The 15256-nt window shown below is 32.1% G+C and overlaps 1 protein-coding gene across 10 annotated transcripts in view; it reads left to right on the forward strand.

Moving 5' to 3' along the window:
* Window positions 1–15256, forward strand: part of NBEA (neurobeachin) — a 575782-nt gene that overhangs the window by 63577 nt on the left and 496949 nt on the right. For all 10 annotated transcript variants that reach the window (XM_037527157.1, XM_054701654.1, XM_054701655.1 and 7 more), the window contains exons 2-4: window positions 4615–4846; window positions 7663–7763; window positions 8007–8102. In XM_037527157.1, coding sequence (XP_037383054.1) covers window positions 4615–4846; window positions 7663–7763; window positions 8007–8102 — 429 coding nt within the window. The remainder of the gene's footprint in view (window positions 1–4614; window positions 4847–7662; window positions 7764–8006; window positions 8103–15256) is intronic.

A 15256-nucleotide genomic window follows, 5' to 3' on the forward strand; every position in this document is an offset into this window, starting at 1 on the left:
GGGTGTTACATGTATATGAAGAGTTTAGGATGATAGAGAGATGACCCCACAGGCATGTTCCATGGGAAATAGAGGAATCTAATGCTGGGGTGTTAAATTGGAACTTTTTGTTTTTTAAGACTTATTTATTTATTTGTTTGTTTATTTGTACAAGCACTGGGTACAGTCAGAAGCGCGGGAGGGTGAGAGAATTCACCAGAGCCAGAACAGGGAGCAGAGCAGGCAGAAGGACCGAAGTACACTGCTGAGGGGAGCAGCGGGTGGCAGGAGAGGTCTGCGCGCCATGTGGGACCCTCCTCCGGTGGTTGGGGAGCACTGGGGATCGAACTGGCGCTGCAGAGGCTGCTGGCAGCTTCGCAACCCAGCGCTCAACCGCTGCGCCACTGGGGAGGCCCAAAATTGGAACATTATCAGCATTGTTATATAGTTTAGAATTTTTTCCAGAAGAATACATTTTAAAGAAATTGACTGAATTATCCCACAGGATCCTAACTATTGATAATGATCTAAGATCTCAAGGTAAAATTATGTAAAAACTCTATACTGATCAAAATGAACAAAAGATACTTAAATTGCTAGTAATTATAAATCTTAATACCCTGAGAAGACAATGTATTTCTAAGTCAACATTTTAAATTCCAAATTTTATGTAAATATATTTTAAAAGCTCAATTATTATATTTATTTGATATAAATTCACTATGACTGATTCTTGAGTAGTAAGCACTATTGGGGGCCACTTTTCTCTCAGTGGCATTATGTTTTAAAATTTGAGGGAATAGATCTGGAGAAAAAAATTCCCCTAATTGTATAACTAGAGCACCATAATGATACATTTGGACTTTTTGTTGGAAGTATCAATTGATTTATGAATCTTCCAGTTGTTTCTGCTTTATGACATTTTCTTTGTTTTTAAAATGTTTCCTTTTTAGTATTAATTGCTTATTTTCCTGTAATTGAGTCTTTAAAATCTGCTACCATTTGGCTGAAATAACATTAAATAAATTGGTTGTTTTATGATTTGCTGTTTTCAGATGTTTCATTTCTTACCCATGGGAATCATTTGTTTTTCTTCATTTTACCCCTTACAATGTTCATAATAAAACACTGATTTCTTCATAGAACTACTATGAAACACCCCATCTCCAAGTCCACCCTTCTGACTGCAGAGAAAAGTATTTAAATTGCATTTTCTAGTTTAGATTAGAATTCTGAATGTGTTACCTAATTAAGTGTGACTTTGGTCATGTTGCTGAACCTCATTTAATTTCTGTTTCCTTCTATGAAGACAATTTTGCCTTTCCTCAGAGGAATGATAGAGATCGTTTAAGTAATAAAAGCCGACTATTTTACTCTTTATATATTTTAATTGATAAATATTGAATAGCTCATTATAATTGGAGAATAAAATTTCCCCTAATCTTGGAATGATCATTTTGTTCGTAGTTGTCTTCATTAACACTAATGTATTAAAATTTATAATAAAGGTTAGCGAGATCATTGAAAACATAAGATCACTTTACATCTACAATAAATATTTTTATAACTGCTGGCAATGTACTCTTGTAATTAAATTATTTATAGAAAGGTGCTTTTTTTAAATTAGTGAGAGAACCTTTGGCTTTACATGAAAGAGCATGATTGTTAGAATTATTACATATTTCTCCGTCTTCTCTATCTGGAGACTAGCCCCAGCTATTCTTATTTTCTTACATCTCTTGTCAGACTGGTAATATAACCAGAGAAAAAGCCAGAAAGAGCATATTATTATGTCTTTTAATTCCTACTTAAAAAAACTCTGTTATTTATATATATTTAATGGTACTTGGTTACACCAGACCCACTGAAAAACAGAAGACTCATTCAAGAGATTAATCTAAAAGAATTCTTAAATGTTTCTTATTACACAGGTTTATTCAGATATAAGCTTAAACCTCAGTATATGCTTCTATTAATCCAATTACCAGGTCTCCACAATAAATGGAAGTGTGGATTATATGATCCACAATAATGTAGCCTTTGCTGGAAAGATAAACCTTAAGTTGACTGTATCATGGTACTCCAGAGGTCATCAGATAACTGAATTATTTAACACAAATCTGGAGTTACAAGATCAGGAATAATAGCTAATCTTCAATGAATGCCTACTATATGATCAACTATTCTTAGGTGCCTATAACCCATTACTTCATCTAATCTTTGTAATCACCCTATCAGATGGGAACTTTGTTCCCATATTGTAAATGATGTAACTGAGATTTAGAGAGGTAACATTATCAAGAACCAACTGTGAATGCCTGGTCCAGCTAAAATCTGAATCTGTGAAGTCTGGATTCTGAACCAATCTCTAAATATTCTTGTAATAAATTTTGTGAATAAAGCAGAAATAATACAAGCCTTGAAGTTGTTTCATACACAGAAGTAAAACTAGACTTTAAGAAGAGAGAATATGTATGCCAATAAAAGGTCAGAAGTTAGCATAAGGGCTGCTTTCTTACAAAGTTGAAAATGGGAGTTGTTATATATACACATATATAGAAAATAAAATATTTTGAAAAATGAGGTACATATTTCAAAATTCTCAACTTGTAGATGCTAAAAATATTTTTAAATGAGATTTGTTGCTCTTACACAGTAATAAAAATACACATTTACTGGGTTTAATTCCTGGTCCTTTACCTACTAATTTTTTTTCTATCTTTTGTTAGTTACTTATGTCTTTGATTCTTTTTTGGAAAAAGAAGAGAACAGTTTTGGGCCTCTCCTGGTGGCGCAGGCGGTTGAGTGCGACGCTGTGGAGCTGTCCGCAGCCTCTGCAGTGCCAGTTCAATCCTGGCCGCCTCGCGAGAGTCCCGCATGGTGCGGCAGACCTCTCCTGTCTCACCCACTGCTCCCCTCAGCAGTGTGTTTCATCAGTCTGCCTGTTCTGTTCCCCGCTCTATCTCTGGTGAATCCTCTCACCCTCCTGTGAATCTGCCCTATACTCCGGTTCTTGTATAAATAAATAAATCTTTAAAAAAAAAAAAAAGGAGAAGAGAACAGTTTCTCATAAGTTGTTGTGAGAATGAAATTATTTGATACATGTAAAGCATTAAGAATAGTATTAAAGATAAGGGTAAGTGGTAGTATTGTTACCGTTACTGTTTGTCCCCATATTTATGAAAACCTTTTATTCATTAAAAAAAATCCAGTTATTGAATCTAGCTTCTAGCTCCATCTGTCCTTGTTCTTATTTTTTTTCCTTTTCACTCTGTTTTGCAATCGTTTATAATTTATGGCTTCTCTTATGTAACTTTTAAGCTCACTGCTATCTTTTGGAATAAAGTAAAATATATATGTTCGTGTATATCTGTTACTGGAATTTAGCACTATTAGTGCTTGGGTTTTTTCTTGTCCAAACATATAGACTTCGTTTCTAGAACAGTGAGTTCTACTCTTTAATAAATAAAATTTATGAATGAATGACAGAGTCTGTCAGGTATTTTGTGTATAGCTATTATTTTCTTCCTGAATCTTCCATTTTCTAAGTAAAATGATACCCAGTTTGTCATTTAGAAATGATGCCTAAAACTACAGCAATTCATGTGTGATTTGATCACTGGAAGATAAGCATCATTTATTTTACTTTTGATTGTGCCTGTCACTATACTAAAAAGTATTATTTCGGTAGGATTGTAATTACTTTTTACTCTTGGCATAATGCCACAAGTTAAATGTGTGGCCACTGAATCAGCTTTTTTTTCAACAATTCATGTGTTCTTGGAAAGTATTACAAGATAGTAGATATTTCACCTTTTAACATTGATTCTGGCACTTCAACTTGTATTGTAAGTTGGCTAGTATAAGTTTCATTTTTTTTTATCCTCTATTCCTGGAGGTTAGCCTCAGCTATTCTTTTCCTGTTACATCTCTTTTATTTGTCAGACTAGTAATAGCACAAGAGAAAAAGAATAGTCTTAAAAGCTATCCTTAGTGAATCACTGCTTTTCTAGTGATTATCACTTTTAAGAGTCAAACCCTTTTTTGGATCTCCCTGGTGGCTAGGGGTTAAGTCTCAGCACTATCAAGGTATCCCTGGCCATTGCACCGTGAGAGTTTGATCCCAGCCAGGGGAGCTGACCTACTTGGCGCACACAGTAGACCTCTCCTGTCTTGCCTGCTGCTCCCCTCAGCAGTGCATTTCAGTAGATCTGGCTGTTCTGCTCCCCACTCTATCTCTGGTGAATCCTCGCACCCCCACTACATCTCTGGCTGATACCCCAGTTCTTATATGCATAAATGAATAAAAATAACTCTTCAAATAAAAAAAGAACCAAACCCCTTTTAATAGGACTTCATCTTGAGTATCAACCAGTTATAATATGCTTTATTTTGTTCTTTCATATAGTTTAGAAAATGCATATTTCATTGAAATATTTAGATTTTTCTTTCCTAGTATTTCATTCTTATAATATTTCACTTACCTGTAGCTTTTAAATTTTTATTATTTAAATTAGTTTTAGGCACGAAAGAAGATTTCATATTTTGTAGAGTAGGTATGCTTTCTTGTTTGTTGAATGCTTGGTATTACTTTATTGTTATATGTAACCTCATTGTCTATTTCTTTATTTTCAGCTGGTTGGTGGAGAATTTGACTTGGAGATGAACTTTATTATCCAGGATGCTGAGAGTATAACATGCATGACAGAGCTTTTGGAGCACTGTGATGTGACATGTCAAGCAGAAATATGGAGCATGTTTACAGCCATTCTACGAAAAAGTGTTCGGAATTTACAGACTAGCACAGAAGTTGGGCTAATTGAACAAGTATTGCTGAAAATGAGTGCTGTAGATGACATGATAGCAGGTATGAAGTTATTTGACAGGAAAGTACAATTTTAATGTTTATAAAGATTCATATACTTTATATTCTATAGTTAATACAGGTTTGTTGAAGCAACCTTGACTTAAATAGGAAAATAGAAATGTATGGATTAGCCTTTTACATAAAGGGAAAACCTGAAGAATGGAAGAAGACTTACTAGTAAAAATAATTACTAAATTTGCTTTTGTATATTTTAGAAAATCTCAGTAATGTGGAATAAATATTATGAAAATTATCAGAATAATAAATGGTTCCTTCATATGTAGCATCTAATTAAAGTTTTACATAATTAAAACAAACATAATAATACATATTATAATTCAGTGTAGTGAGCACTTTACCAAATTCTCTGAGCTACAAGCTCTTTATTCTGGCATGTGTGGGACTATGCCAGGAGGTACAAAAAGACTTTGGATAAGCCTGTTATATTTTTTGTAAGTATCTATTATACGTTGGTATCTTTCCAGAATATTAAACAGACATATTTGTGGTAGTACATAAACAAAATATTAATGTTTCTACTTGTGTTATTTCAAATAATAACTTTTAAATTTATGATACTTCATCATCAATCCTTTAGCTCTCTTCAAATGCATTTTTCTCTATGATTAGATTTACTTATGTAGAAATGTTTTGAAAAATGGTTCCAGAGTAACAGTTATTCCCAGAAATTAAGTTTATTTGATTCATTTAAGCCATAAATCTCTATCATGCTTCTTCTGGTTTTTCTTAGTTTTAAAATTACTAATATGACTCCTTTCAGTATGATACCTTCTCCTTAAAAGTACTTCGGATGCTAGAAAATTCTTTCTGAAACTTTGACTTATATATTTAAAAATTTAATATTATTAGAATAAAACAGTAAATGAAGTAATGTTATGAAAAATTGGTTAAGGATGAGTGCTTTTTAAACTTAAGTATTTATTTTCTTATAGAGTGTATTAAAATCATTTCTAATAGCTTTCAGGGTAATAATATCTATCAGAATGATTTAACATTCCCCATATTCATTACTAATGAATGGTTAACTCACTGAAAAATGAAAATCAAATTTAAAGCAGCTTTTTAATAAAGCTATGGTACTTTTCTGTAAATTCTAGCATTGTTTAATGGGACTTTTTTTTGTATAAACTTGTATGTACACATGTTGTATAGCACATAATGTGATCTTTAAATCTTTACATCTGGATTTAAATCCTTAAATTTTTTTTTATACATAAAATCACTGACACTTATAGAGTTCCTTTTAGAAAATGAACCATAATTACATATATAGTATTTACTGGTACATAAATTCATGATCAGTACCACAGTACATGTTTGCTAATACCACAGAAGTTCATATCTTCACATTCTCTATTATATAAAGCTTCTTGTTTCTTTTCCACATTTTGTCAATAATAATACTGATAACTAAAAACTTACACTTTTTATTATTTTCAGTATTGAGTATTGTTATTATTTTCTGCATTGAATAAATGTCAAAAATATATTTCTACTTCACTTTTCAGTACAGAAATTAAAGTTTAAATAACATACTAAAAAGCACCAGTAACCACCAAAACACTACTGAGTTTTCACTCTGTTTTGTATCATGTTATGGTCAAAGAAGTGCTTTTCATTTACTAATGTGAAAGTTTCATTGGAATGTGGTTAAATATCAATAATAAATTGATAAAATACTTTTATAGTCTTAGTATTTTTCTTTTAAAAATTCTGTATATAAGACTAAAATTCCAACTACTTATCTGTGACATCAAGTAATATAGAACAATTTATTTCACCTTATCCTAACCTTTTGTATTAATTGATAATACATTGTTTAGAGTATACATTTGTATTAGAAACACACATATAATATGTATAACATTTTAATTCTTGGGAGAAAAAAACTGAGAAAATTAAATATAAATATTTAGGTGTCTAATTTCTTTCAAAGAACATTTTGATAGAAATACTACTTACATGTCTGGAAATGAGAAAATAATCAGGAACAAGATATTAAATGTATAATTTTTCTTACTATTTGGTGAGCTGGTGTGTCTCTTTTATCTACATAAATATGTTACTATGTATCACTTGTAATGCATTTATATGTTACTTCCACTTAGAGACTATTAGGTAAGAGTAAGGGCTTTAGAGGCATACTGCATAGCTCTGAATCCTGACTCTTACCAGACTTTGTTCTTGGGCACTGTGGATTAATTGTGATTATCTGTGCTTCACTTTCCTTATTTTTAGAAGGGCATGATAATATTACCTCATAAGCTTGTTATGAAGATTTGTGACGTAAATAATGTAAATTACTTGGAGTAATGCCAGACAAGGAAAAAGTGCTCAAAATTGTTGTTAATGGGTTCAGGGAAATTTCAGTATGTTTTATTTGCACTAGATAATTCTGAAAATATGGTTAGCTCTCAACTTTTTCATTTGAAAATAGTCAATTTACAATGTTAAATCATTGCACTTTTGCATATTTTACCTCCCTTTCCCTGCATACAGCAGATTTTTGTGTGTAAATATGAATCTTGTATCATAAAATATACTTTACATATTTACTTAATTTGAATTGTAAATCTAATGGGGAAAAATCCTACAGATTAAATATACATTTTTTTTGTTATCTGAGGACTTACAAGTTGCTAACTTGAATGACTATTCATAGGACATTTAGGAATACTAGATTAATATATGGAGAGAAATGACAATTGATAACATTTGGTCTTTCAAAAAGTGTATTACCTTAACTGATGGCAGCTCATGACTAGAGTTCAGAATAACTTTATTTTCCTTTGAAGATCTTCTAGTTGATATGTTGGGGGTTCTTGCCAGCTACAGCATCACTGTGAAGGAGTTGAAGCTTTTGTTCAGCATGCTTCGAGGAGAAAGTGGAATCTGGGTAAGCTGTGGTCAGAGGGAAACAGTATTCAATATCAGTATGTTAAAACTTAATGTTTAACAATTTGTCTCTAGATAGCTGTAAACTTGAACTTGTTTTGGAAATTGTCCTCCTTAAAGAATTTAGTAAATTATTTAAAATTAATTTTCTTTCTACTTGGAAGACAGTCCAGTGGTTAACATGATGTTAGATATTATTGTTAAATTTGTATAATGACATTTCTTTATTTTCTTGTTTCCTTAGCCAAGACATGCAGTAAAGTTATTGTCAGTTCTTAATCAAATGCCACAAAGACATGGTCCAGATACTTTTTTCAATTTTCCTGGTTGTAGTGCTGCGGTAAGTTTTAAATACATGTGTTTATTTTTATTTATTTCATTTTAAGTCAATTTTTGAGGTATAATTTACATACAATTAAGTTTATTAGTTTAAAAAGTATATTTTCATAAATTTTGATGGTCTTGTAACCACCACTACAATTAATATTTATAACAATTACATCACTCCCCCAAATTCCCTTGTGCCTGTTTGAAACCAGTCCCCTCTCGCTACTCCCTGTCACTTGCAACCTCTGATTTATTTTATGTTCATGTATTTTTGCCTTTTCTAGAATTTCATATAATTAAAATCATACATGAAAGATGACTTAACATCTTTTTTTCTTAGACTTCTTTCACTTACAATAATGCTTTTGAGATTATTCATGCTTTAGCTTATCAATATATTTTTTTATTCTGAGAAAAGCTATGCTGCATTTTATGACTGCTACAGTTAATTTACATATTTACTATTTGATGTACACTGGATTTTCATTTTCTGACTTTTATAAATAAAATTGCTATAAACATCTGAACATAGGTATTTTACCAGGCGTGTTTTCTTATCTCTGGAGTAAATACATAATAGTGAGATTACTGGGTTTTATGGTGTATGTTTAATTTCCTGAGATCAGGTTAAATTACTTTCCATAATGGAAAATTTTGCATTCCCATTAGCAATGTATGAGAATCCCAACTGATCTCTATTCTGGAATTATCTGTCTTTTTAATTTGAGGCATGAATAGTTATGTAATTGTACCTCATTATACTTTTAATTTTATAGTGCCATTATTACTGCTGATATTAAGCATTTTATTCATGTGCTTAGTGGCCATCCTTATATCTTTGTGATGTTTTGAGTTCAAATCTATTTTTTGTTATATATTTGGAATATAAATTGTCAGACATACATTTGTCAAATATTTTTTACCAAGCTGAGCCTAGCATTTTCATTTTCTTAACAGTATTTTGTAATGTAGGAAATAATTCAATTATGATGAAATGCAATTAAAAATTTTTTTCCGTTATGGCATGTGCTATTGAAATTTAAGAAATAAGCTTAAAACAATGTCACAACAGTTTTTATTTCTTAGGCTTTTATTTTGAAAGTTCTTTTGCTTAAGAATTTACTTTTAGGTCTTTAGTCCCTTTCGTATAAAATTTTAAGGTTTGGCTATAAGAGGAGTTTGGAGGTTTAAGTTTTTTGATTTTACAGGTGACTGTCCAATAATTTTATAAACATTTGTTGAAAAAACTGTGTTTTTCATTGGCACCTTTCTTGAAAATTGGCCATGTTGTATGAATCTATTTCTGAACTTTTTATTATGTTCTTTTGCCCTATATTTTTATCCTTATGTAATTAGAGCAGCTTTTGTTACTATAACTGTACAGTAGTTTCTAGAAATCAAGAAATATAAATATTTCAACTTTGTTCTTCATTTCAAAAATGGTTTTGAATATTCTGGATTTTTGCATTCTATATACATTACGGGAAAGTATGTCAAATTTCATTTAAAAAAAAGTGTTGTGGTTTTGATTTTGTTGTGTTAATCTGTTATAGAACAAACTTGGAATGTCTCAGTTACGTTATTAACAATAGATTTATTCCAGTTCATGAACATATTGTGCCAGTCTATTTATTTATTTATTTATTTATTTATTTAATGTGTGTGTTTTGTAGTTTTCAGCAAACAAGCCCTAAGAATATATTTTGTTGAATTTATCCATAAGTATTCTGTATTGTTTTTTGCTGGCATATAGAAATGCTACTGCTATTTTTCATATATTGACTTTATATCTTATACTCTTATATTTTTATTTTTTTATTTATATCTTTTACATTATTGTGTATTCCATGTAAAATTCCCACCACCAGTTCACCCATGAACCTTCACCATAGTCCCTTGTGCTCTTCTCTCCCCTGTTTTGATCCCTTTTCCTCCCCCACTCTTGCAGAATGTCTGATTTATGGTTTCCTGCTAATTTTGATGTTTTTATTATTGTCGTCATTATTTTTTTGTGATACCTTATTTGGTTCCCCTATATTCCTCCTATAAGTGAAACCAATTGATGTTTTCCTTTTTCCTTCTGGCTTATTTCACTGAGCATGATTCCTTCTAGCTCCATCCACGTTGCTGTGAATGGCATACATTTATCTTTTTTGATTGCTGAATATTATTCCATTGTGTATATATACCACATGTTCTTGATCCAGTCCTCTATTTTTGGGCATTTGGGTTGTTTCCATATCTTACCTATTGTAAATAGTGCTGCAATAAACATAGGGGTGCAGGTATCTTTTTGAATTAATGTTTTTGTGTCTTTTGGATATATTCCTAGGAGTAGAATTGCTGGATCATATTGAAGCTCCATTTTTAGTAGTTTGAGGGACCTCTACACAGCTTTTCATAGTGGTTGGATCAATATGCATTCCCACCAGCAGTATAGGAGAGTTCCTTTTTCTCCACATTCTCACCAACATTTGTTGTTGCTTGCTTTTTAAATTTCTGTCATTCTCACTGGTGTAAGGTGGTATCTCATTGTGGTTTTGATTTGCATTTCCCTGATTATAGGTGATGTTAAACATTTTTTCATATACCTGTTGGCCATTTGCATTTCCTCTTTAGAGAAGTATCTTTTTTAGCTCTTCTGCTCATTTTTTGACTGGATTGTTTACTTTGTTGAGTCATGTAAGCTCTTTGTAGATTTTTGTGATCAGTCCCTTATCAGGGTGCAAAAATTTTCTCCCAGTCAGTCGGGTGTCTCTTTATTTTGGTTAGTGTCTCTTTTGCTGTACAGAAGCCTTTTAGTTTGATGTACTCCTAGTTGTTTATCTTTTCCTTCACCTTCTTTGCTTTGGGGGATGTGTCTTTAAAGATGTTACTGAGACATATGTTGTGTAGTGTTTTGCCTATATTTTCTTCTATACATTTTATGATTTCAGGTCTTACATTCAGGTCTTTTATCCATTTTGAGTTGTTTTTGTGCATGGTGTGAGGTAGAAGTCTAGCTTCATTCTTTTGCAAGTAGCAGTCCAATTTTCCCAGCATCATTTATTGAATGAACTGTCCTTGTTCTATTGCATATTCCTTGCTCCTTTGTCAAAGATTAGTTGTCCATAAATATGTGGGTTTATTTTTGGGTTTTGTATTCTATACTATTCCATAAGTCCATGTGTCTTTTTTTTGTTCCAGTGCCATACCATTTTAATTATTATGGTTTTGTAGTATAGTTTGAAATCAGTGTGATACCTCCATTCTCCTTTTTATCAAGAGAGCTTTAGCTATTTGAGGTTTTTGTGGCTCCATGTGAATTTCATCAGTATTTGTTCTATTTCTTTGAAGAATGTCATTGAAATTTTTATCGGAATAGCATTGAATCTGTAAATTGTTTTCAGTAGGATGGTCATTTTGATGATGTTAATTCTTCCAGTCCATGAGCAAGGGATGTCTTTCCATTTCTTTGTGTCTTCTGTTTATTTTAACAGTGTCTTATAGTTTTCTTTGTATTTCTTTGTATTTATTTTAACAGTGACTTAGTTTCCTTCACCTCTTTTGTTAGTTTATTCCCAAGTATTTGATTTTTTTGGTTTCAATTATAAAAGGGATGGTTTTCTTAATTTCTTCTTCTTCAGATTGATTGTTTGCATATAGGAAGGCTACTAATTTGTGTGTGTTGATATTGTATCCTGCTACTTTACTAAACTGGTCTATAAATTTGATTAGTTCTTCTGTGGAGTTTTTAGGATTCTCTGTTTATTATCATAGTGTCTGCAAATATTGATAGTTTTACTTTTTCTTTCCCTATTTGGATTCCTTGTATGTCTTTCTTCTCTTGTCTTATTGCTCTGGCTAGGACTTCCAGTATTATATTGAAAAGCAGTGGTGAGAGTGGGCAATCCTGCCTTGTTCCAGAGCTTAAGGGAAAGTCTTTCAGGTTTTCACCGTTGAGGATAATATTAGCTGTAGGCTTGCCATATATGGCTTTTATTATATTAAGGTATGTTCCTTCTATCCCGAGGATTTTGAGGGCCTTCATCATAAACGGATGTTGAACTTTGTCAGATGCTTTCTCAGCATCTATTGATAAGATCATATGGTTTTTATTTTTCTTTCTGTTGATGTGTTGAATTACATTAATTGATTTTCGCATGTTGAACCATCCCTGTGTCCCTTGAATAAATCTTGATAAAGTACTTATTTACTAGTCCTAGCAGTTTTTTAGTGATGTCATAGCATTATTTGCAGAGATAATAATTTTATAAATAAAAGCTATATTATAATGTCTTACTTATAGTCAGTTTACCTTTTTATATCATACTATTACCATATTGCTCTAGCTTGGATCTCCAGTGCAATGTTGTGTAACAGTAATATTATTGACTTTTTCTAAGTCTTAGGAAAAACAGTATTTCACCATTTAGTATGCATTTAGCATTAGAATTTCAGACATACTCTCTATAAAATTGAGGAATTTTCTATTCCTATTTACTTTTTTAGTCATTAAAATATTGATATCAGTGTTGAATTTTGTCAAATGCTTTGTCTGATTTTATTGAAATGATCATGATGTTTTTCTTTATCTTTAATGTAGTGAATTACAATTGCTTGTTTAGTCAACATTTGCATTTCTTGATCATTTTTATTAACATTTTCATGTAATGCTGGATTTGGTATGCTAACACCTTGCAAAGAAATTTTCCAATTATTTTCAAGTAATTGGGTATGCATTTTTCTTGTAATATCTTTCACTTTGTTTTGGTGGTAATGTAATTCATCATAAAATGAGTTGAGAAGAATCCCTTTTTGTCTGTTGGAGAGTTTGTGTGGAATTGGCATTACTTATTCTTAATATGTGCTAAAATTCACTATTTAAGTCATCTAGGACTTTGGGTTTTGTTTGTGGGGAGGTTTTAAATTACAAACTTAATTTATATAACAGATTTATAGTGAGTTTTTCTGTTTGACTTTGAGTGAGGTTTGATAGCTTGTGTCTTTCAGGTAATTTTACCAGTTAATCTAAGTTGTTGAATTTATTGGCATAAAGTAGTTTATCATTTACCCTTGCTATCCTAATATGAATAATATGCCTCCTCTTTCATGCTTGATACTGGATTTTTTCCCTAATCAATTTATTCATTTTGTTATTCTTTTAAGAAAACTAGTTTTTCAGTCTGCTTGATTTCACCATTGTAACCTACATGGTAGCATTGTAGATAATATGTTTAATTTTTGACTAGAAGAACTGGTTTTGATTTCTGGATCCTCTAGCTCAATGTGGAGAACTAGTACCTTAATGCTTCTGGACTTACTTTCATATAAAATATTAATACTTTATCTTAGAATAGGGTTATTGTGAATCTGTAATGAAATAATATGCCATTTAAATCTACTTATGTCAAACATAAATTTGTGTTGCTCGTTGGTTATTATTAGTGCTTGCAAGCTCCCATTTCATTTAGCCATTCCTCTAATGTTATATTTTCCCTTAATATATTGTCATTAATCTTTTTTCTTTAACCATTTCCATCAGTTGTGAAACAAAAATAGTGAAGGTATGTAGGGGTAGGAAGGGCCAGAGCAGGTTTTCTATGATCCGAGCAGACAGGGTAAGGAGAAGAGAGTCCTGGAGCCCTCGGTGGCTTTTCAGGCTTTTATTAGGATTTTACTGGGTACAGGGCAGGCAGGGGTGTAAAAGTCTATACTCTTTCTGGCCTCTCTGGCATTCTCTGGTGGTCTCTGCTCCTGCCTCTCTTTTGCTCTCGTTCTCTCTGCTTCTGCCCTCTGGTCTTACTGGCGTCCCCGTGACACCACCCTTATAAGCCCAATCTCTTAGCACAGGTGTACCCACTTACTCATGCCCACACCCTACTCCAGGTGCCCGCCATCAGGCATGCATTCAGGACCGCAAGGATCTATAATCAATCCTAATGGCAGGAGGGCAGAAAAGCCTGATACTTTTTCACTTACCCTACAAGGTAGAAGTCACTTTCCATTTGGAAGTTAATCATTTTTTACATATCAGGTTGTTAGAGTAAAACACATATAAAGTGTATGATGTGGTATTTAACAAAGAAAACCCTTTTCACTGTCCCTAAGTGGGTAGAGGTACTCGTAAATGTAGTTTTGTTTCCATACAGATCTTTTCATACATTCTGTAAAACTGCCATTGTTCTGACATCTGTCAAATCTCAGTCTAAGAGGTGAAAAGAGGAACAAAACATTTTGACAGAAAAATAAGGAAGTTGCAGATGTATTTATGGAATTAACAATGTTCAGCTAAAATAGAGTGAAATTGCTTTAATTGTGTTGGTTGCAACTCACCCTGTTTGTAAGTTTGACCAATAAATGCTTGAAATCTGTGAACCTTTCTGTTCAATATGTAATTCATTTTACACACACACAATTTTATTGATATCTCCTTAGGAGTATATGTTTGAGTTGTTTTTTGTTCAATGGCTATTGATGGACTTATACCTGTCTACTTTCCTTTTCCTCATCGTCTCTCTGCATCACTCATTTTTATTAAGGGTAATTGGGGAAATCCTATACCTCTAAATCATAAACACTGTTGTAATTCAGTGTTACCTCAAAAATTAAAATTAGTATTATGTGCCAATACCTATACACACACACACACACACACATATTTCTATATACAGGAGGGAGCTCCAGGAAAGATCTGGAACTTGTACAGCTATTATTTCATTCAAGTTATACAAGCTATGTAAGATTAATGAATTATCATTATTACATAAGTTGAGGAAACTGAAATTCAACAATGTAGTACTGTGCAGGATCATAAAACAGATTCACAATCTTAATCAAAATCAGTGTCATCATAAATGCAATATTTTATTTAACAGTATACCGACTTATTCCCAGGCACGTTACTTCTCCTATTGAACTGCTAAAAAATTTAGCAAGGAGCTGTTTTTAAAATTCCTACCATTACATTGTGACCTAGTTCATGAGTCTGCTTAATTTAGGAAATAGTGCACTTTTCTACTCACCAAAATAGTTTACTGAAAGCACCCCATCTGAACATCAGATTCACTTTTGTCTTATATTATGATAGAACAAAGCAGCTTTTGGAGCTAGCTAGACTAGGAACCAGTGAGGAATATAGGATTTGGAGTCCTATGGACTCAATTGACAGAGTGAGGGACATCCAAA

This window comes from Talpa occidentalis, unplaced genomic scaffold, assembly GCF_014898055.3.
Source record: "Talpa occidentalis isolate TD23 unplaced genomic scaffold, MPIMG_talOcc4v2.1 talOcc4.5, whole genome shotgun sequence".
Lineage (NCBI taxonomy): Eukaryota > Metazoa > Chordata > Mammalia > Eulipotyphla > Talpidae > Talpa > Talpa occidentalis.